Raw genomic sequence first — 21,536 nt, forward strand, 5'->3', positions numbered from 1 at the left:
GACAGGTCCTCTTTAAGGCACTTTGGACTCCACTACTCTAAGGCCTTATAGTTTCCCTGAACCCGGGGACTGGAGTAAGTGTATGGTATCCTATGGCAAAGTATATTGCATAAACCCTGTGCTGTATCTGTATGTCAATAATCCTAGGTAAAGGAGACCACAGACAATGTACTTTACATATATGATAGTGACCTCAGTGTCAATAGAGCTGGATATAGGTGAGCACAGTTTTTAGGCTTTGGGTGGAGAAGCCTACCTAGCGACAGTCATCTGTACATGTAACATTTATTGACAATCAAAATGCTGTAAACTAACTCATGAACATAGGTGAAAAACCTTAATGAACGCATTTTCTTCATTTTATTCGTTGCTTATTATACATCGCTTATTTTGCACATTATTATGTAACTTTATGCTTTACATACAGATTAAAGGGGGACTATCAGCAGGTTAGATAAACCTAACCTGCTCATACGTCCCTATTGCACAGGAGACGCCGAGGAGGAAGGTATTCCTCGGTGCCGTTTCAGTGCAGTTCAACGTTTGCTCCATGGTTCATTAAGACCATCAGAAGCACTGGGGGCTGTTAGGAGCATGGCTGCACTCCCATAGCACTGATCCACCCCTCCTCCACCCCACCTTCCCCCGGCTGGGTCGTCCCTTTCTAATGATAACACAGGTCAACAGCATTTTTGGGGCCAAAGATATTTCAACGAATTTAGGGTAACTTTGGGGTGCTGATTCTGAATATGTCATCAGTTTTGCCAGATTGGCTCAAGTTTTTGAGAATTTTCGTGAAATGTGTAAAAAAAAAAAAAGACGTAATTTGCTACACGCGCATTAACTTTATTGCTATTGTCATGAATACAATAAATTTTACAAAGTAAATGTTGATTTTAGTTTATTTTAACTAGTTTTAGAAAGTAATCTTCAAAAATGAACAAGACATGAAAAAAACTTGAGCCAATCTGGCAAAACTGATAGCATATTCAGAATCAGCACCCCAAAAATACCCCAAAATCATTAAAATATTTTGGACACCAGTAATTTTTTTTTTTTTTTTGTTGACCTGTGTAATCAATGGAGCGGGACGGCCAGGGATGGGCTGGACCGGCACTAAGGGGGGAACGGCAGTGCTCCTAATGGCCGCTCAGTGCTCCTAATGGCCTTACCGGACTGTGGAACAAACGCCGAACTGGGAATGGCGCCAAGGAGAAAGATGAAAGACATAGCTTCCTCCTCGGTGTCTCCTGTGCAATAGGGGGCTATCAGCTGATTAAATTCATCTAGCCTGCTCATAATTCCCTATTAGATATATTTATTTTAATGAAAACCTGTCACATCAAACATACTGTATATGTAGACAGGATGATATAAAGTAGGAGAAACAGAACAGATTGATATACTAATATTGGAAGAGATTCAATATTAAGGGTCTGTTCCTACCACACATGTTGTCGGTATATGTCAGTACACTGTAGTGCCGATGTGTGCCACTGAGTACTCTCGGTGAGGCCATAGAGTTTAATGGACAGAACATAGTTGGATAGTGACTAGGTTCAGTCCTTCTCTGTGAGGTCCTTAACAATATAATCACCAATAGATTGACCTTGCAAGGTTCTTCTCTGGATTGTTTAGCTGAAGGACATAGGGAATGTTATTATTGGGGTCAACGGCATATAAGATATTTTTGAGAACACTGGCTTAGAGGATGCCAACTTAGGAAGATGTTGAATTGGAAAATGTTGGCTTAGAAGGTAGTGGCTTCTAAAGCATTATATATAGATATTCACCTCAAGAAATTGTTGGGCCATCAGACTAACTAGGTAGGACATGTACATTTTCTTATTGTTATGAAGACAATATTGTAGGCCAGCTCAAGAGTTTATGCATACAAAGACAACAAAGACACTCAGTGGACTGTAAACCTAAGTCCCCTTCACACGGTTTACTTGATATGAGCCTCTATAGAGTGCATCGGTGTTCGTGAAAGGGACCTTGTGAGGTAATGTTCGCACATCTACACAAATGCACAAAAGTACGTCCCCTTCTATTTTCTAACATCCACACAATGTTGCTAGGATTATCAAGAACACAGATTGACCATTGGAGAACACAAAATGGCTTGGTTTCAGATGCACACACTAGTATGTGTGTGGGAACACAGCGGGCAGTGTCAGGTGACCCTGAAAGGTTATCCACGAGGCATAGCACATATCTTATGGGGCAATGGACCAGCCGTGAATCCAACTGCAGATGTAAGGTCCAATGTGGCTCCCGGTGGAGCCTGGAATGTGAAGTTCTGCAGTAGTTTGGTGAAGAACATGAACAGCTCCATTTTGGCCAAGCTTTCTCCAGCACAACTTCTCTTACCTACAGCAATAAGATATAAGGTGAAGAATAAAAAGTTGTTAATGTACCTCCGACCAGGTCTCTGCATGTGGTCACAGTGAGTCTGCCCAATCTACGTTATTTCATAACCCCCAAATTTTAGAAATAAATATTGTTACAGATATATGGGGCAGATATTTTGTAATTACTATTTATTATGCCACCAGTGTGCAAAAATGTCTAAAAAGAATACTCACCGGCTGAAAAGGGCATGAACGCTTCTTTCCGTACAAAATTTCCACTTGCATCAAGGAAGTGCTCGGGATAAAACTGATCGGCTTTTATGAAATGATCCTTGTCATTCAGTACCGAGGTCAGCAGTGGGATCACGTGTTGGCCCTGAAGGTTTTAACATTGGTATAAGTCATATTTACCTAAATCATTAAAGGGGCTATATGAGATTCTAAAAAACATAGCTACTTCCTTGCAAAAACAGCATCACCCCTGTCCTCACATTGTGTGTGGTATTGCATATCAACTCCATTCTCTTCAACCGTACCAGGCTGCAAAACTCACACCCAAACTGAGAAGAGTGCTGCTGTTTCTAGAGAAAAGCAGCCATGTTTTTCTAATTCCCCTTATACTTCATCTCTAAAGAATTCAGGGAGATATGGAGTTCCCAGGAGATATGGAGGATAAAGTAGAGCAGCAAGCACCACCATCAAAATAAAGGAAACTATAATGATATCTGTCCCTTTAACTGTCTGCTAAAGGGACAGGCCAAGAGTCAATGGTGGAAAGCACCTAGCTATGGGTTTTGGTCTCCATTAAAAATTAGGCAAGTTTGTACAGAGACTAACAAGAAGACATTACATAAATATGGACACCTTAAAGGTGAGCAAAGGAAACGTTAATTGTAATATTGAGGACATGAGTCTTTGTTCACTCAATGGCTATGTTGAGGCTATGTTCACACAATGTTTTTTAATGGCCGTTATTTGATACTCAAAACTATTGCTGTTATTTTGAGTATTAAATAACGGCTGTTGTTGAGCATACTCTGGCGGTGATGCCCACTTGGTACTTTTTTCAGGTTTGTGAACATAGTCTTAGTACGCAGATCTTGAATCACTCATCATTTATCCACTTGTGTTACTTATAGATCTCCCGTCTGTAGGAGATCAATGGGTCTAACAGAAGTTATGAGCGAAATTGCCCAACGTTTGTCCCATTCGATCTATAGGTATAATTTTTTCCCCTGTTGTTCTTTTTCCTAGACCAGTAAAACTAAAAAGACATAGGGGGAGATTTATCAAACTGGTGTAAAGTAGAATTGTCTTAGTTGCCCCTAGCAACCAGTCAGATTCCACTTGACTTTCCTCACAGATTCTTTGAAAAATAAAAGGTAGAATCTGATAGGTTGCTAGGGGCAACTAAGACAATTCTACTTTACACCAGTTTGATAAATCTCCGCTTAAGCATCTATATTTCTTTTTTTTTTTTTTACTTACTTTAGGCAGGTGATACCCCCTGAAGTTGACATCTTGAGTGGTAGCGTGCGGCAGGTTGGTTGGAACAATATTTCCAAAGCGTTGAATCTCATGGATGACGGCATCCGTATAAGGCATCTCTTTGCGATGAACCGCTTGTGGCTCAGCCGACCCAATAACTTTTTCGATCTCTCTTTGGACCTTTTCTATTTCCAACAAAAAAACAGTAAAACTATGCATAAAAAATTATTTAAAAGGGTCATCGCTTAGTTTATGATGCTATTTCGGCTTTTGGTCATAAGACTAAAACAGTGGATGTTTACACTGAGGAATAGGCGAGGAATTGAAGAGAAAACTTTTCTGCATGAAATTTCCTCTTCTTCAGCTCTGGTGGAATTGGTGTGACATTCAAGCAGCAAGCAAAAATTTAAAGGCCCAATGACTTCTATAGAATTTCTCTATCAGAATCTGCCCAAAGAATTGCAATTGGGTGGAAAGCGGAACGTTCCGCACATTAATTCTGTGTGTGAAAAATAGAGCTGAAATCCCATTGAACACAAAGGGACATTTCTCTGTACATATTTTACAGATAGAATTTCAAGCGGAATAAATGTAAAATTAACCACGGATTCAGCTTGAAATTCCTCACCTATTCTTCAGTGTGAACATACCCTTATTGTTCCCCTAAGGCCAGAATTCTTTCCATTGCTACAAATTACTATTCACTTTTTCATCCATAGGATAGGTGGACGTTCACTTTGTTTGTTTGTTTTTGTCTGTATTTTCAAACTTGAAATATAAACTGCTGTTTTTTTATGCACATACCGTAAGGTTGAAAATATCAGCCCATTTGGTCTCCCTTTGATCCAATTTAAGATTTGTAATTTTTGCATTTTGTCAATTTATTTTTTAGACTTTTTTTTCCTTTGCTAGAGCAAACGCTGTTACACAATTTACAATTTTTGGGGGAATGAAAATAGCTCAAAACACTAGAATCATTTTAAAAAAAAACAGACTTTACATGAGCTGTAAATGACTGAAAAAATAACCTTGCATTTTTTTTTTAAGTGACTATGTAGGAACATTGGCAGTGATACCAAGGCTACACTTCCAATTCTTTGTTCTCAAATAGGATTTTACAGGACCATAGTGTTTAATAGACCCCAAAATACCCAAAGAATAAAAAGTTTATTTAAGTAACATGTAAATATTAAAAAAATTATTTTTCCCTCTACGAGCCAACCTTGGGAGGGAGATCTATGGTTAGAGGTTATGCAGATATCTTACTTTGGATTTCTGGATACTTCATCATCAGCAGTAGACCCCATCTTAGGGTGGTTGAGGTGGTTTCCATACCAGCAGCAAAGAGATCTGTGACAAGCATTGTTAGGTTTTCATTGGTGAAGTATATCTCAGGATTTGGTTTTTCCTAAAATATAAAATGTATCACAATGTATTACAAAACTGAAAAATATAATATTAAAGGAGAAGTCTGGCAAAAAATGTTATTAAAGTATTATATTGCCCCCCCCCCAAAAAAAAAAAAAAAAAAAGTTATACAAATCACCATTATACACTTATTACAGGAAATGCTTATAAAGTGTTTGTTTCCCTGCACTTACTACTACATCAAGGCTTCACTTCCTGGGTAAAATGGTGATGTCACTTCCGGGATAACATGGTGATGTCACTTCCTGGATAACATGGTGATGTCACTTCCTGGATAACATGGTGATGTCACTTCCAGGATAAAATGGTGATGTCACGCCCCGACAGCTGTGCGGGCTGTGGCTGCTGGAGAGGATGATGGCAGGGGGATGCTCAGTGTCCCTCCAGTGCTCTGTGTCCCTCAGTGTCCCTCTGCCATCATCCTCTCCAGCAGCCACAGTCCACACAGCTCTGGAAGTCGGGTCATGACATCACCATGTTATCCAGGAAGTGACATCACCATGTTATCCAGGAAGTGAAGCCTTGATGCAGTAGTAAGTGCAGGGAAAAAAGCACTTTATAAGCATTTCTCGTAATAAGTGTATATTGGGGATTTGTATAACTTTTGGGGGGCAATACAATACTTTAATAAAAATATTTCCTGGACTTCTCCTTTAATCCCACTGTACCCCTTAGACAGCAGTGATCTAAAAAGATATTACAGCTGAGTGTTACACTAGTGAAAGAGAAGAAGATCTGGAGAACACATGCTGCCAGGAGGAAGCTCCATCGCTGACATGCCACTAGAAAGAGCCTGGCTTCCAAAATATCTCCGCTGGGTTGGATACCATCAGCTAGAGCAATGTCAGAGAGAGCTACAAGAGCCATAGAAGTGCCAAACTGCTTCAGATATACTGAGAGCTGGGGATATAATTAAACTTACATGGGACCTTGTGCAAACATTTAGCTTGGATCCCTTTCTGGCTACTTTTCCATATATTTTTCAAAACTGCTGGGCCTTTTAAAGTTTCCCGGTCATCATAACTTTTAAAACCTAAATCAGCAGTAGATGCTATATAAAGCAAGTTTGCAATTTACATTCATTATTTATTTTATTTTTTTTGTTATCATGAAAAACACGGCACTTCCTGTTTTCTGAATTTTTTTTTTAATCACAGGAAGTTCTGTGTTTCCCAGGTCATCTGAGCCCTCACAGAGAGAAGGCAGTCATGTGATTGATGGACAAATTGAGCGGAGACTCTCTGTACTGGCCAGACATCATGTATTTAGCCTCTCTTTTTTTTTCTTTTAACCAACACAAGATTAAAAAATCTGCCTTCAGGAGACTGGACCTGGATATCTGGTAAGTATAGCTTTGTTTTAAAGTATGATAACAAAAAATTAAATAATGAATGTAAATTACAAACTTGCTTTATATCACATAGACTGTTGATTTAGATTTGAAAGTTATAACGTCAGTGACACTTTAAGTGACCTATCAATGATTATTGAAGTGTGCTGGATATTCTAATATTCACATATAAGTGATTAAACCACATGCAGTATGTCGTCTGAATGAAGTCGTTCTCTTACCTTTTCTTCCGGACTCAGAAAACTGTGACAACTCCTCCTTCTACCATCCTTGAGCATTTAACCAGGCTCCCTCATCTGCAATGAGCGGCTGAGGCGGAAGACTCCTGCATTTTCCGCTCAGCCAATCAGCGACTACAGCGGTGTCCAACCTCAGACGTTGATTGGCTGATTGCAGATGAAGGAGAAGAAGGTGCATGCTGGGAGCCCAGCCTTTCAGCAAGCTTTTACTTTTTAAAACCGAACACCTGAGCACCATATGGTGCTTGGTTGAGCATCGAGCAGTGACGAGCACCCCAATGGACGATTGAGCACTATGCTCGACAAAGCATGCTTGCTCAACATTACTGGTCAACCTTGTGTGTGCAAGACTGTCCAAAATCTCTCTCATATGTATCTACTGTAATCTTCCTTAATGAATGTGGACAAGTTAGTTTTTGTAAAGCTTTACGCTTCCTTAGGCACCACTGATCTTCTATCTATAAATTCTAGAAACTACGTTCTCCATTCTCCTCTAGTTGGCACACTTGTACACAGCTTTTTGTTTTTCCTTTCCAAAATTACTGCATGAAAATGTGATCAGAGCCTAAAAAAAAACAAGCTAAAAAAAAAATCTAAATAAAATGTCAAACTTGTAAAGTAATCCCTTATCTATAAGACACCTGGCACCACCTCCGATCATTTGGGAGAGCCACCGTTCAACAGTGGTGGAAACCCAGTACCATCTACTCTGTAGTAGTGGAGCAGGTTACTGCAGTTCAGCTCCCATTCCCGATCTCTTACTTGTCACTTATCCCTGTGGACAACCACCCTGGACAACCTCTTTCACTGTGTATGGGTGCTAGTCTAGCAGCTGATCCTATGGATAGGCCATAAATGTTATAAACCCGGACAACCCCTTTAGGAACCCAGGTGCACCTGCTAGGTTCCCATATAGCTGCACCTCAAAAGATAATGGGCATTTTCCTACAGTCCTGTTTATATAATAGTGCCCTGATGTCACCAGTAGTTGGACTAATGGCAGTCTCAGCTTTATTACATCTACAGTATATAAGCATTCAGTACCTCTTGTTGTTTCACCAGAAATGTGTCAATAAGATTCCTCTGGTCATTTGCATCCAGCTGTTTCCTCTGGTTGGTGAACGTCCCTCGGATGAACGCATGCATCTCATCCATATTCTTGGCCACTATTCTTTTCACTCTTGAACACCAGCACATGATAGATGGATATGCATTATACAGCTATAGGAAATATAAGAAAAGTAGAATAGCAAGAAAGGGGTATTCACATCTGAACAGGTTTTTCCCTAACCACAGTATCCACAAGATAGGGCATAGATAAGTTGGGGGTCCAACAAGATCTTAAGTATGGGATCCTAGAAATCCATGCTGCAGGAAGCCGCGGGCCAAGCATGCTTCCTGCTGCTTCATTCATTCTCTGTGGAGCTGCCAGAAAAAGACAAATGTGTTCAGCTATTTTATGAGCTCCATAGAGAATGAATGGAGCATCAGTATGCATGCGAAACCTGCAACTCACATTTCAGTATGCCTGTTTTTGAGATCAAGGGGGTCCTAATGGGTTGACCACTTGCAATGTCTTAGATGTATCCAATTTATACTGTATATAGGGCAAAAGGTGGATGGGAATACTCCAAAGGGGTGGATAACTAGGTGATCAGCCTGACCAGATATCAGAGGCCTTTCGTACCAAGCGTGAATGAATTGCATACTCCATCTTCACTCTATTCACTCTGTTTGGGATTTCCAATTATAGTTAACGATCAATGCTTAGTCATCTTAAGAAGTCCCATGATTAAAAGTCTCATGATTGTTGAGATCCCAGCTGTCAGATGATAACCTTTAATCCTGGGATAACCACCATCACTGGCTATTGAAATCTTTGTACTGGATAATTTATTACCTATTTGCTTTCTAAGGGTATGTTCACACTTCAGAATTGGCGAGTAATTTCAAGCGGAGTTTGTGCTCTGGACTCCACTTGAAATTGTGCCTGTCCTATTGACTTTTCAAGTGCAATCTGCCATCCGCCCAAAAAATTGACATGTCTATTTATCCACTTCAGCCTTATCGACCTTATAGAAAGCACCCAGTTGAAAATTGCCCACTATTGTAACAAGAGGTATAAGCAGCACCTATCCTGGGAATTTTAGTGCTCGTTACTAGAGATGAGCGGAACTTTCGGACTCTCGGTCCGAAAGCCGCTCACTCCAGTGCGATGCCTGCGCTCCCGGGAGCGTAGTTGCGCTCCCGTGAAATCTGCGGCCGGGATCTTTCAGGGAATTCAAGATAAATTCCCTGGTAATCCAGGGAATGTATCTTGAATTCCCTGGAAGATCCTGCCCGCAGATTCCGGGGAGCGCAACTATGCACCCAGGATCGCAGGCATAGCAATTGAGCGACAATGCCGTCGGACCAAAAGTCCAAAGGTTCGCTCATCCTTACTCGTTACCTAGGGAAACTTGGCCTGTCTCGCCCCCATCCAACAAGCAGACTGTAGTAAATTTGGGTCGCCAACAATGTTATCTCAAATATAATGTTGAGCTGCTCACCAAGGCCATTGGGCTTCCAATAAGTCGTATATTTTCATTAACAATCTTCAACAACCTCAGAAGTGTAGGATCCTCATAATCAAATCGATTACTCAATAGGATAGACACTATTATATTGGCTACGGCTGCATTTATAACCATGATGTTATCAAATGGCTCCCCTGGAGAAACAATGGGAAAAAAAGACAATATATTCTTTTAATCATTTGAATGCTGTGTTCATGTGGTGTATTTTGTCTTCTATGATCTTGTCTCCTGTACTAGAATGCTCTTCTATAAATCCGATCCCAAGTGGCACTATTAAATAATGCTATTGCCATAGTTCATAGGAAGTCACAAAAAATGTTTATGGAGAGTAGGGATCTGTAGCTGGCATCTCATCCCTACATGCAGTGCCAGACTGGGGTATCTAGGGCCGACCAGAAGAAATGATCCTAGGGGTCCACCAATGAAGACCCAGTAAGAAACAACGTCAGTCAGTGTTTGTGCAGGTTCTAAAGCTGAGGGCCAGTCTGTCTATAGTTAGTTCATTCTCTGATGTGCTCAGGATGTGCTGACATATACGAGGACTAGAGGATCATTCATTGACCACAAGAACTAAGGAAATAGAAGAAACTAACCATAACAGGGACCATAAGACCTAAGATAAAAATAAACCTGTCTGAATGTGACCATGATGCAGATCCTGGATTGGCCACCAAACAATTGGAAGTGGAGATTTGAGCTGGATGATCAATAATTCCAGATCCGTTTCCACTGCTTGGCCAATTGTACCTTAAATTAGCTACTACTACTGCTAATTATAAGCATCTTAATTAAAGAAGCCACACACACTATAAAGTATGATGGAACAATTCACCAACCTTTATAAGATCTGAACCTCTTTACTAGAAAATCACTTTCTTCAGAAATCTTGTTTTCAATGGTTTCCTTCCCCATTCCGAAATCTCTGAGTGTTGAGAGAGTGAACCGTCTCATTACTCTCCAGTTATTATCATAGGCAAAGATGACCCCTGAGGATATGATGCGGGAGAAATAAAAAACATAGGTGGTGGCATCCAACGTTTATTTTCTAGTGATTATTTCTGAGCACCCTACAGATCCAGTAGGCAGAAATTCTTGGTTGTTGATCTTGGATGCTGCTGGACTCTTTTGGAACCTGTAACTGTGGGCATCTCCTTCACAATCAGGGGAACGAGTGAGGAAATGCACATTGGAGAGCACTAAACTTCCTAACTGTCAATCATCTCTGCCTAAGAAGCCCTTTAGAGTTATAATGGAGCTGCCTGGATGGAGATCGCTGCCATCCAGAGAATAAAGTGCAATACCTCTTCCTATTCATTCTCCTGATCGGTGATAAACTCAACAGTGAGACCCCAACCAATCAATAATCAACCATCTTAAAGGTTTCTTTTTATGACAGTGGTCTTTTAAAGCGGCTCTGTACCCACAATCTGCCTCCCCAAACCACTTGTACCTTCAGATAGCTGCTTTTAATCCAAGATCTGTCCTGGGGTCCGTTCGGCAGGTGATACAGTTACTGTTCTAAAAACAACTTTTAAACTTGCAGCCCTGTGCCCGACGGCCGTGGCTTGGGAGTATCTGTGCCCTAACTTTGCACCACCCCTCCGATCCTCCTCCCCACCCTCTTCACCATTTTTCCTATTTTTCTGCAGTGAAAACTACACAGGTGCCTTAACAATCCAACCCATGTGCTGTGTTGACACAGGTGATGAAATAGTAGATAATCTGCCTGGAGCATTCCTAATGATTAGGAGGGCGGGGAGGAGGGACAAAGAGGATGTGCCAGCCTAATGCATGCACAATCTAGGCCAGGGCCATTGGACACGGGTGCAAGTTTAAAAGTTCTTTTTTAGGATAATAACTGCATCACCTGCGGAACAAACCCCAGGACAGATCTTGGATTAAAAGGAGGAGCAGTGGCAGCAGACCGCCACTGACTTCAATGGGTTGCTTGGACAATATAAGGATTGTCTGGGTAACCCCTCCCGCAGCTCCCCGAAGCCCCTCTCACTCACTTTCTTTGAGTGTAATAGCACAAACAGCAAGCGGGGAACGAGGGAGAAGAGAGTGCTGATCTGATAGGTTGGCGCTTGCTTCCTCCTCTATATCGCGACATCTAATACGGCCTTAAGTCACTGTGATTGCAATCAACAATATGTAATAGGAAAAGGACAGTAAATCAAGAAATGATTAAGAATAAAATGAAAAGAATCCAAACTGCCTATTGGTCAGCCCACATAGGCTTCTACTAGGTCTACCAGAGATGTACCAGAGAAGCAGTAAGGTTATCTTTTCATTTATGTTGCGAATGTATTTTGTTTTATTATTATTTTTTTTCTATTCAGAACTGAAATGAAGAAGGGACAGAAATCAATCATTAATCATGTAAGTAATTTACCGTGTCCTTTTATTATTTCATGAAAAAGTGGCACTATTGGTCTTCCAGAGAACTCATCAGCATGATTGATAAGGGCGTCCTTTACGGCCTCGTACCCGCACAGCACAACCACTTTCTCTTCCCCTAGTTGTATTGTGTACATTGGCCCATACTTCTTAGAGAGCTGAAAAGAAGTGAAGGGAAGCTGTAAGTTATATGAACTTTATATCTTACCGATGTTCCGTCTGGTTTCTATGGTCACCATATTGTAGTCTAATAAAATAATACAATTCTGTAATCTGATAAACACGTTTAAGATTGATGTGCATGATAATCTGATCACCTGCCATTTATTTGTGTAACCCCTTTATATTCCCTCTGATAGCTCCCTAATATAGAGCACTGATAAGATCCCCTATACAGATAAATTATAGTGATGAGCGAATAGTGAGATATTCGAATATTCGATATTCGTACGAATATCTTGCGAATATTCGAATATCCAATCGAATATTCGATCCCATTAAAGTCTATGGGAACAAGTATTCGATTAGTGAAAAACATCTATTTGACCATTTGGAGGGTGAAACCGGAAGCTGGGGGATTTGAACGCTTATCGAATATTTATCGAATATTCGCATATCTCACTATTCGATCGAACAGTATTCGCTCATCACTAATAAATTATAAGACCCCCTTTATAAACTATTGATAAGATCCCCTATACAGTTGAGTAATAAGATCCCCTATATACTGTAGTTACAGATAAATGATAAGATCCCCTTTATAAACAACTGATAAGATTCCCAATACAGGTAGGTAATATGATTCCCTATACAAATGATTGATAAGATCCCCTATATAGATGACATATAAAATCCTCTATGTACAGTAGATGACTGGTAAGACCCCCTGTACAGATGACTGATACAATCCCCTATACAGATAAATTATAAGATCCCCTATTCAGATGACTTAAGCACTTATTACACAGGGCGACTGGGAGGAGGAAACAAGCGCTGTCAGCGCTCATTTGCTCCTCGTTCCCCGCTCGCTGCCGCTGCTATTACACAAGTGCGGCTGATAATCGTTCTGTATAGGGGGATCCAAAGGCCCTATTACACAGATGACTGATAAGAGCCCCTATACAGATAAATTATAAGATCCCCTATTCAGATGACTAAGATCCCCTATACAGATGACTGCTAAAATCCTCTGTATAGATGACATAAAAGATGCCCTATACAGATGACTGATAGGATCCCCTATACGGATGACTGATAAGATCCCCTATACACATGACTGATAAGATCCCCTATTCAGATGACTGATAAGATCCCCTATACAGATGATTGATAAGAACCCTATAGAGATGACTGATAAGATCCCCTATACTGATGACTGATAAGATCCCCTATACACATGACTGATAAGATCCCCTACACCGATGACTGATAAGATCCCCTATACAGGTGACTGATAAGAACCCTATACAGATGATTGATAAGATTCCCTATACAGATGACTGATAAGATCCCCTATACCGATAACTGATAAGATCCCCTATACAGATGACTGATAAGATCCCTTATACAGATGACTGATAAGATCCCTTATACAGATGACTGATAAGATCCCCTATACGGATGACTGATAAGATCCCTTATACAGATGACTGATAAGATCCCCTATACAGATGACTGATAAGATTCCCTATACAGATGACTGATAAGATCCCTTAAACAGATGACTGATAAGATTCCCTATACAGATGACTGATAAGATTCCCTATACACATGACTGATAAGATCCCCTATTCAGATGACTGATAAGATCCCCTATACAGATGATTGATAAGATTCCCTATACAGATGACTGATAAGATCCCCTATACAGATGACTGATAAGATCCCCTATACACATGACTGATAAGATCCCCTATACGGATGACTGATAAGAACCCCTATACACATGACTGATAAGATCCCCTATACCAATGACTGATAAGATTCCCTATACACATGACTGATAAGAACCCTATACAAATGACTGATAAGATCCCCTATACGGATGACTGATAAGAACCCCTATACACATGACTGATAAGATCCCCTATACCAATGACTGATAAGATTCCCTATACACATGACTGATAAGAACCCTATACAGATGACTGATAAGATCCCCTATACGGATGACTGATAAGATCCCCTATACACATGACTGATAAGATCCCCTATACAGATGACTGATAAGATTCCCTATACAGATGACTGATAAGATCCCCTATACAGATGACTGATAAGATTCCCTATACAGATGACTGATAAGATCCCTTATACAGATGACTGATAAGATTCCCTATACAGATGACTGATAAGATCCCTTATACAGATGACTGATAAGATTCCCTATACAGATGACTGATAAGATCCCCTATACAGATGACTGATAAGATTCCCTATACAGATGACTGATAAGATCCCTTATACAGATGACTGATAAGATTCCCTATACACATGACTGATAAGATCCCCTATACACATGACTGATAAGATCCCCTATTCAGATGACTAAGATCCCCTATACACATGACTGATAAGAACCCCTATACACATGACTGATAAGATCCCCTATACCAATGACTGATAAGATTCCCTATACACATGACTGATAAGAACCCTATACAGATGACTGATAAGATCCCCTATACGGATGACTGATAAGATCCCCTATACACATGACTGATAAGATCCCCTATACAGATGACTGATAAGATTCCCTATACAGATGACTGATAAGATCCCCTATACAGATGACTGATAAGATTCCCTATACAGATGACTGATAAGATCCCTTATACAGATGACTGATAAGATTCCCTATACAGATGACTGATAAGATCCCTTATACAGATGACTGATAAGATTCCCTATACAGATGACTGATAAGATCCCCTATACAGATGACTGATAAGATTCCCTATACAGATGACTGATAAGATCCCTTATACAGATGACTGATAAGATTCCCTATACAGATGACTGATAAGATCCCTTATACCGATGACTGATAAGATCCCCTATACAGATGACTGATAAAATCCCCTATACAGATTTTTAGGTATAGAAAGATTGACTAAACTAATATTAATTGGGGACTGGAAGCCATATTTCATCCATTAATTGTGCGGCCAATAAAACCATTGATATCGGCTACATATCACAGCTAAACGGCCACACAAACAATCAATCGCTCTCCAGAGCAGCCTGACAGCTAGATTAATCCAGCCATCTAAAGTCTCTGTGCATGATCACAGATCACAGGGATCGACACTGGTTACTAACAGCCTGCCAAACTGCATTAAAGGGCTCTTACTGTATATAGTACACATAGTCTAATTCTAATGTATCCTCCTAATATATTGTATCCAGACAGTTATTGTATCCAAATCTGAAAGTTACCTGATGAAATGTCAAATACGGTTTCTTTAGGTCTAGAATGTGCAGATTTCCGATGATCGGTAAGGGTCTGGGTCCAGGGGGAAGATTATAATAAGAATCTCTTTTTCTTCCATATAAAAATAAGGCGACGAAAAGGCATAAAATGGCAGACAGAACCAACGTGATGGGATCAGTGATGTTCATGATTCTATGGAAAGAACAAAATACAAATGATTGCATAGGTAACACATAATATTTGGTGCCTGCAGTTTATCTAATGTGATGTTATTTGGGCTGTATATGTTACGGCATATAAACTAATACAGTGAACTATTACAATGCACTTACATTAGTGTGACATGACAAAATCAGATCTGCTTCAGCTGTATTACAAGTTCTTCTTAGCTTTACAGCAGTTGGATCGACATGTTCATCGACAACACCCATTAAAGTATGGTAAAATATAATATCTAGAAGTCTATTGTCTCTTACCATAAATCCTGCCGCGGCCTCGGTAAGATTTCTCTTTCTCGGTAATGTTGAGAATGGAAATGTAAAGTAGACTTGGTCCAACTCTTCAGCCGGTCTTAGTAGGTCGGATTCATATCATCCAACAACAAAACTGTAATCAGATCTTTGTAAGCCAGCTATATAGTTAACCCATAAGGACCTCAGAAGTGATTGGTCGAATAAATGATCATTGGGGGCCAAAGTACCTGCCCCTGGCTAGCCCACCCCTCCTAAAAATTAACAGTGGAAGAGGTCAAAGGGGAGGGGGGGTTGGCGGCGGATCAGTGGGGGCAGTAGCGTGCTATAGGGAGATATCAGCAGTTAGATGCCGATTGATTCCCTTTTAAAAATACTACACATAGAGACCTTTTCTTATGTGCTGATAGCTGCCATGTTGCAGACCCCACCTATGCTGATAGTATTTAAATCGGATATGTTGTTTCAAATCAATGCAGTAAAGATCTTATATGCTAATGAGGTTTTTTTGTGCACTAAGGGCAGGCTTGAGTAGCCATTATGCTATTACAGCAGCCCACTGTGTCTGACTCTTTATGCTTGGGAAGAGTCCCTTCATGGAGCTTTGAAAGTCTTACGGTACAATTGTGGGATTTCAGAATGAAAAGGGGGGGGGGGGGGGGTTATTGGTGGCTCAGGGAGTTTACCTTTAAAGCTAATAGAGGGCCATCTCGTTTTAATGACCCTCAAGCATTAACCAGAGTGGACATAGGGTACAAACAGCAACTCTTGTCCTGGATAGAAATGATCAAACATCGCTGATGTTCAGGTTTGTGCAAACTCGAACCATCGGTATTTGACTCCCGCAGTCTTCTCGTTCCGTGGGGAAGGTGTAGACAACCCGAGTCCCCCCTGGAAAACAGGAATACAGCCTGGGCCATAGGTTGTATTCCTGTTTTCCAGGCAGGACTCGGGCTGTCTCCACCTTGCCCAAGAAACGGGAAGACTGCGGGAGTCAAATACTGATGGTTCGAGTTCGTACGAACCTGAACATCAGCGCTGTTCGGTCATCTCTAGTCCTGGATGACATTTTCTATCCTCTATTACACAGACACTATAAACTCCCCTGTGGTGGGGCTACAGGGAAACTAAACACTTCCTGCAGGGTTTTCATACCACAACTGACAATTACGACTGATAATTTGAGATCCTGGTAAGAGCAGGGCCGTATTTACCACTAGGCACCCGTGGTCCAGTGCCTAGGGCAGCACCTTGCAGGGGGGCAGCACCAGGGAGCAGGGGGCCAGAATAAACAAATTTTTTGGTTTTAATTTTTTTAGTTTCCCTTCTCCCGTTCAGACTTGCCAGTAAATCTGGTGTCTTTTCCAGGGGGGTGGGGGGTATGGTGGTATTGGTCAGGTCTGATATCGCCAATAGGTGCGTGTAGATGGGGCGTCTTCAGGTTTAGTGCCTAGGGCTGCAGCAGCTGTTAATACAGCCCTGGGTAAGAGGAAACATTGCCAAATGACCCTCCTAACAAGGCGAAATTGTCTAAAGCATTAAACATTTTTACACAAATATGTGAACATTGACCCAGACCCAGATGAGGCTGCTGTGCCAAAAATGTGTCTGTCCAAAACTAGCGTATGCCTAAATGTCAGAATTTATGAATTGGGAAAAGTTTACTAAACAATTTCCAGATAAAAGAGCATGGCACCATTGTAAACTTGTTCCGGTTACTTATACCTATGTTCCCACATTTTTTGGGCTGTCTTTTTGGACAGCCATCATGTTGGGACAAAAATACAGCCAAAGCCCGGAAATTATGTCTATAATTTTGCATTATACGTCCTTATTTTGCTGACAAACTATGGTCATCCAAAAAAAAAAAGACTGAGCGAACATAGCCTCGGAATACTGTATGTTCACACAGTGGGGGCAATTTACGAATGGTACACCAGAGGCGTACTCCAGGGAGAAAGTGTAGATTCGCCCCTTCTCCCTGGCATACGCCTCCCGTGCGCTCCGCTCGCCCAATGGGCGGGCTGGCGGAGCTTGCGGGGGCGTGATGAGGCGGGGAGGATGGTCTCCTCCCGCACCTCATTTATCATGATTTACGCCTGCTCGCAGACGTAAATCATGATGCAAATCTACACCTGCATGAAGCAGGTGTAGATTTGGTACACCGGGCGCAGATTCGTGCGTACGCCTCTTAGTGAATCCTTCTGCGAAAAAGGGTGTGGGGCTTAATATAAATCGTAAATCCCCCCCAATGTCTTTTTTGGGCCCTTTGACTGACGACTTTTTGACGCCGTATAATGTCATTTTAAAATAAGGGTCCTCAAAGACACCTACCAAATGGGCAAAAATAAAAGATGCTGTGTGAACATAGTCTTATGGTGCAAATTCTGGAACAAATGACACCTCAAGGAAGCTGGAGTAAAGAAACTCGCTAAGGCTAGATTTACACACATAAAATGAAGTAAATACGATGTGGTAAATAATAATCATGTTCAATATTCTGACAGTCGTTATCAATTATGGACGTTTATTCCATGTGGCATGTGTACTGCCGGCTGATTTCTCATTTACTACAATGGAGAGCATTATTACATTGAAAATATGGCCTTTTGTTTACCTCAAAGTTACTGATGGATTTTGGTATTCATTTACTGTGTGAATGTAGCCTTGGGCTATGGTGATACAATGTATATTTTATGACATATTTAGGTTCATGGCGAAGTGACCAATAATTGGTCGTCTTGGGACCCGACTGCATTAGGTCAGGATAATTGGTGACCATAGTTGTTGTATGTATTGTGGTGTTTTTATACTTTTTTATTCAGCGGTTTATAATAAAAATGATATTTTAGAATGTGGTACGTCTCTGTGATAGTTGTTTTGTTTGCATTTGTATCTTACATCTGGGTTGATTAAACATTGATACCAACATCTCTGTGACATGTTTTGTAAGCATAGCCTAAAACATCAAAATGCATGACTAGCAGGCTAGTCAAACTATTAATAAAAGGGCAACAAAGAACTAAATACAGTAAGATAATATGCAAACTAAGATTACCACTTGGTAGTTTTAACTACAGGTAATAGTAAGGCCCCGTCCATTGAATATGTTAAATAGACAATATTTATGAAGAAATTTAAAGGGAACTATCAGCAGGTTAGACAAATCTAACCTGCTGTTAGCCCCCTATTGTGCAGGAGACGCCGAGGATGAAGGCAGGTATGTTACCTTCATCCTAGTCATTGTTCCTGTGCTGTTTATTCTAAAATCTTTGGCCTGGTAAGCCATCAGGAGCACTGGGGTCAGGGCTAACGCCCCTGAGCACCGATCCAGTCTGCCCCCGGCCAGCAGCTCTTCATTGATGATTATTTGAAGGAGACCATAGCCCTGCCCCCAATGGTCATCATAGGAGGGGGCCGGCCAGGGGTGGGACAGGAAGGTGCTTTAAGACCCCCCCCCCAAGTGCTCCTAACGGCTTACCAGGCAAAAGATTTAAGAATAAACAGCACAGCAATGGCGACAAGGATGAAGGTAACAAACATACCTTCATCCTTAGCTCCCCATGCTCACTAGGGAGAGTCATCTAACTTGCTGAAAGTTCTCCTTTAAGGCTATGTTCACACAACTTTTTTTTCAGCTCCGTTTAAAATTACGTCCATTATTTTGAGTCTAAAATAACGGACGTTTTTCGAATCCTGGCATCCCCTGCAATGACGGGTGTTTGCACATTATTTTAGTTTGGGGTTACTAATTGCCCTTTGGTTGTGGCTTAATTGAAAAATCCATTGAATTTAATAGTAAAAACGGAGAAAGAACGGTGACAAAAGAAGAACTGTGTGTGAACAACTAATAAAAAAAAGTCCGCTTTTTGCAAAAAACGTCCGAAAATAATGTTAATTATTTTGACGTCCACGGCAAAAACGTCCGTTTTTCAATGCATTGTGCGCATAGGACGTCTGTCTTCCCATTGACTTCAATGCAGTTGCATTGAAGTCAGTTAAATTGCTGCAAAAACTGACGTTTTTTTAAATAGCGAAATCGGACGTTTTTTTCTCCATTTTTTGACGTTGTGTGAACATAGCCTAATAATCACCCAATGCACAAATGATTTACATAGTTGTTGATGGGGCCAAGACAAACAACGATGAAAAGGGGGGAAAGTCCACATAGGTGACGTGAGGTTACGGTTACAAAACATATGTGGAAAAGGTGACATTGCATTACAGATAAATAAATAAGTGCCCCCCCCCCACCCTGGAAGCACAGGAGTTATCTAAGTCTAGTTTATGAGTTACATAAGTTCATTAGTCTTCTAATGGGGTATTAACATTAGTACTGTAAAAATGCTATCAGTCTTTCCCGAGAGGGTGGGATAAGTTTCCAGTCTCACAAATAGCTTATTAGAATGTAAAGGGTAAAATGAACGACTATACTGTGCTGGATTATGTCCTCTTTCTCATTCAGACCCCTGTGCAGGAGTACAGAGGTAAACCTATGATCTTGTACAGACATTTCAAAGAGTACTGCGTAATGTACAGTAGGTACAGAAGCTTTCTACCAGGGACTTCCTACTACTGTACCCTTCCTACTTCTGTACACTAGGGTGCCGCACGTCTTCTCCTGTGGGTCGTGCGCAATGACATTATATCCTTGTGCCCCCCCCCCCCCCCCCCGAAAAGACGTGCGCTGCTCAGGCACAGACTGCATTCAATTGAAAAGGACCCAAACAGCACTGGAGCGGGAGGAGGGTAAGTGGAATGTTTCTTATTTTTATTACCTAGGGGCATTTTTTTTTTTTTGGGGGGGGGGGGGGGAGGGTTAACAATAATACAAGAGATATCCAAAAGGGGGCGGGAGGGATTTAACTGCAGTACTAGGGGCTTCATGCAGGGTTAATTCTAATACCAGGGGCATTATGGGGGCTAACTACAATACTAGGGCATCATGGAGGATTCACTGCAATACCAGGGGCATCATGGAGGGCTAACTACAATACAAGGGGCATTATGATGGCTAACTATAATACCAGGGGCATCATGGGGGATAACTATAATACCAGGGGCATCATGGAGGATTAACTGCAATACCAGGGACATCAGGGAGGGTTAACTGATAAACCAGTGGCATTATGTGGGCTAACTACAATACTAGGGCATCCTAGGGGGTTAACTACAATACTAGGGGCATCATAGGCAACACAAGGGGTATGGAAAAAGGGTCTTGCCTGAAGCTGGTTCCTGGTGGAAAAAAGGTTAGGGACCAGTGATCTAGAGTACCACAAGATCTACTGGTGGACCCAGACATTAACACAATAATCAGCCCCTAAGGATCAGCAACAGAAGACCACCCCAATTGGAGACATGCAATGATAGCAGCAGAGCCCTCACCGTATGTAACTTGAACGTGTGCCCGTTCTGTATAGATGAAGGGTGGACTCCTGGTGTCCAGTCTGACGCTACATATACTATATTCACCTTTTATTTCACATAATTTCAGCCATATCAGTTTCCATACCATAATCTATGTATAAAATTCTAACCCTTTAAGTAATATATCCTAAGACAGCCGATCGAATGACTTGGTAAAATAATAGTAAGATTGACAGAACCACATTCCAGCTCACCGTTCACGTTCCTGCCTCCTTGTGTACGAGGTCTGACACCTGGTCCAATGCGAACACGTGTAACAGGAAACTTCACTTCTCTAATCTTTTAAATTAAAATCGTTTGTGGAAACCGATATTTTCAAGTATATAGATTTCAAACAGAAAAGAGTATGAACAAAATCTTCCCACCT

The 21,536-nt window shown here is 41.1% G+C and overlaps 1 protein-coding gene across 1 annotated transcript; it reads right to left on the reverse strand.

Moving 5' to 3' along the window:
* Positions 1 to 341: 341 nt before the first annotated feature.
* Positions 342 to 21,536, reverse strand: LOC138796023 (cytochrome P450 2K6-like). Its single transcript, XM_069975896.1, has 10 exons — positions 21,364 to 21,536; positions 15,275 to 15,461; positions 11,832 to 11,994; positions 10,273 to 10,422; positions 9,410 to 9,570; positions 7,905 to 8,081; positions 5,109 to 5,250; positions 3,843 to 4,027; positions 2,589 to 2,730; positions 342 to 2,373 (listed from the first exon to the last, which is right to left on the reverse strand). The coding sequence occupies exons 2-10, from the start codon at positions 15,455 to 15,457 to the stop codon at positions 2,195 to 2,197; spliced, it is 1,482 nt and encodes a 493-aa protein (XP_069831997.1). The 5' UTR covers positions 15,458 to 15,461; positions 21,364 to 21,536; the 3' UTR covers positions 342 to 2,194.

Source organism: Dendropsophus ebraccatus, chromosome 6, assembly GCF_027789765.1.
Source record: "Dendropsophus ebraccatus isolate aDenEbr1 chromosome 6, aDenEbr1.pat, whole genome shotgun sequence".
Taxonomy (NCBI): Eukaryota; Metazoa; Chordata; class Amphibia; order Anura; family Hylidae; genus Dendropsophus; species Dendropsophus ebraccatus.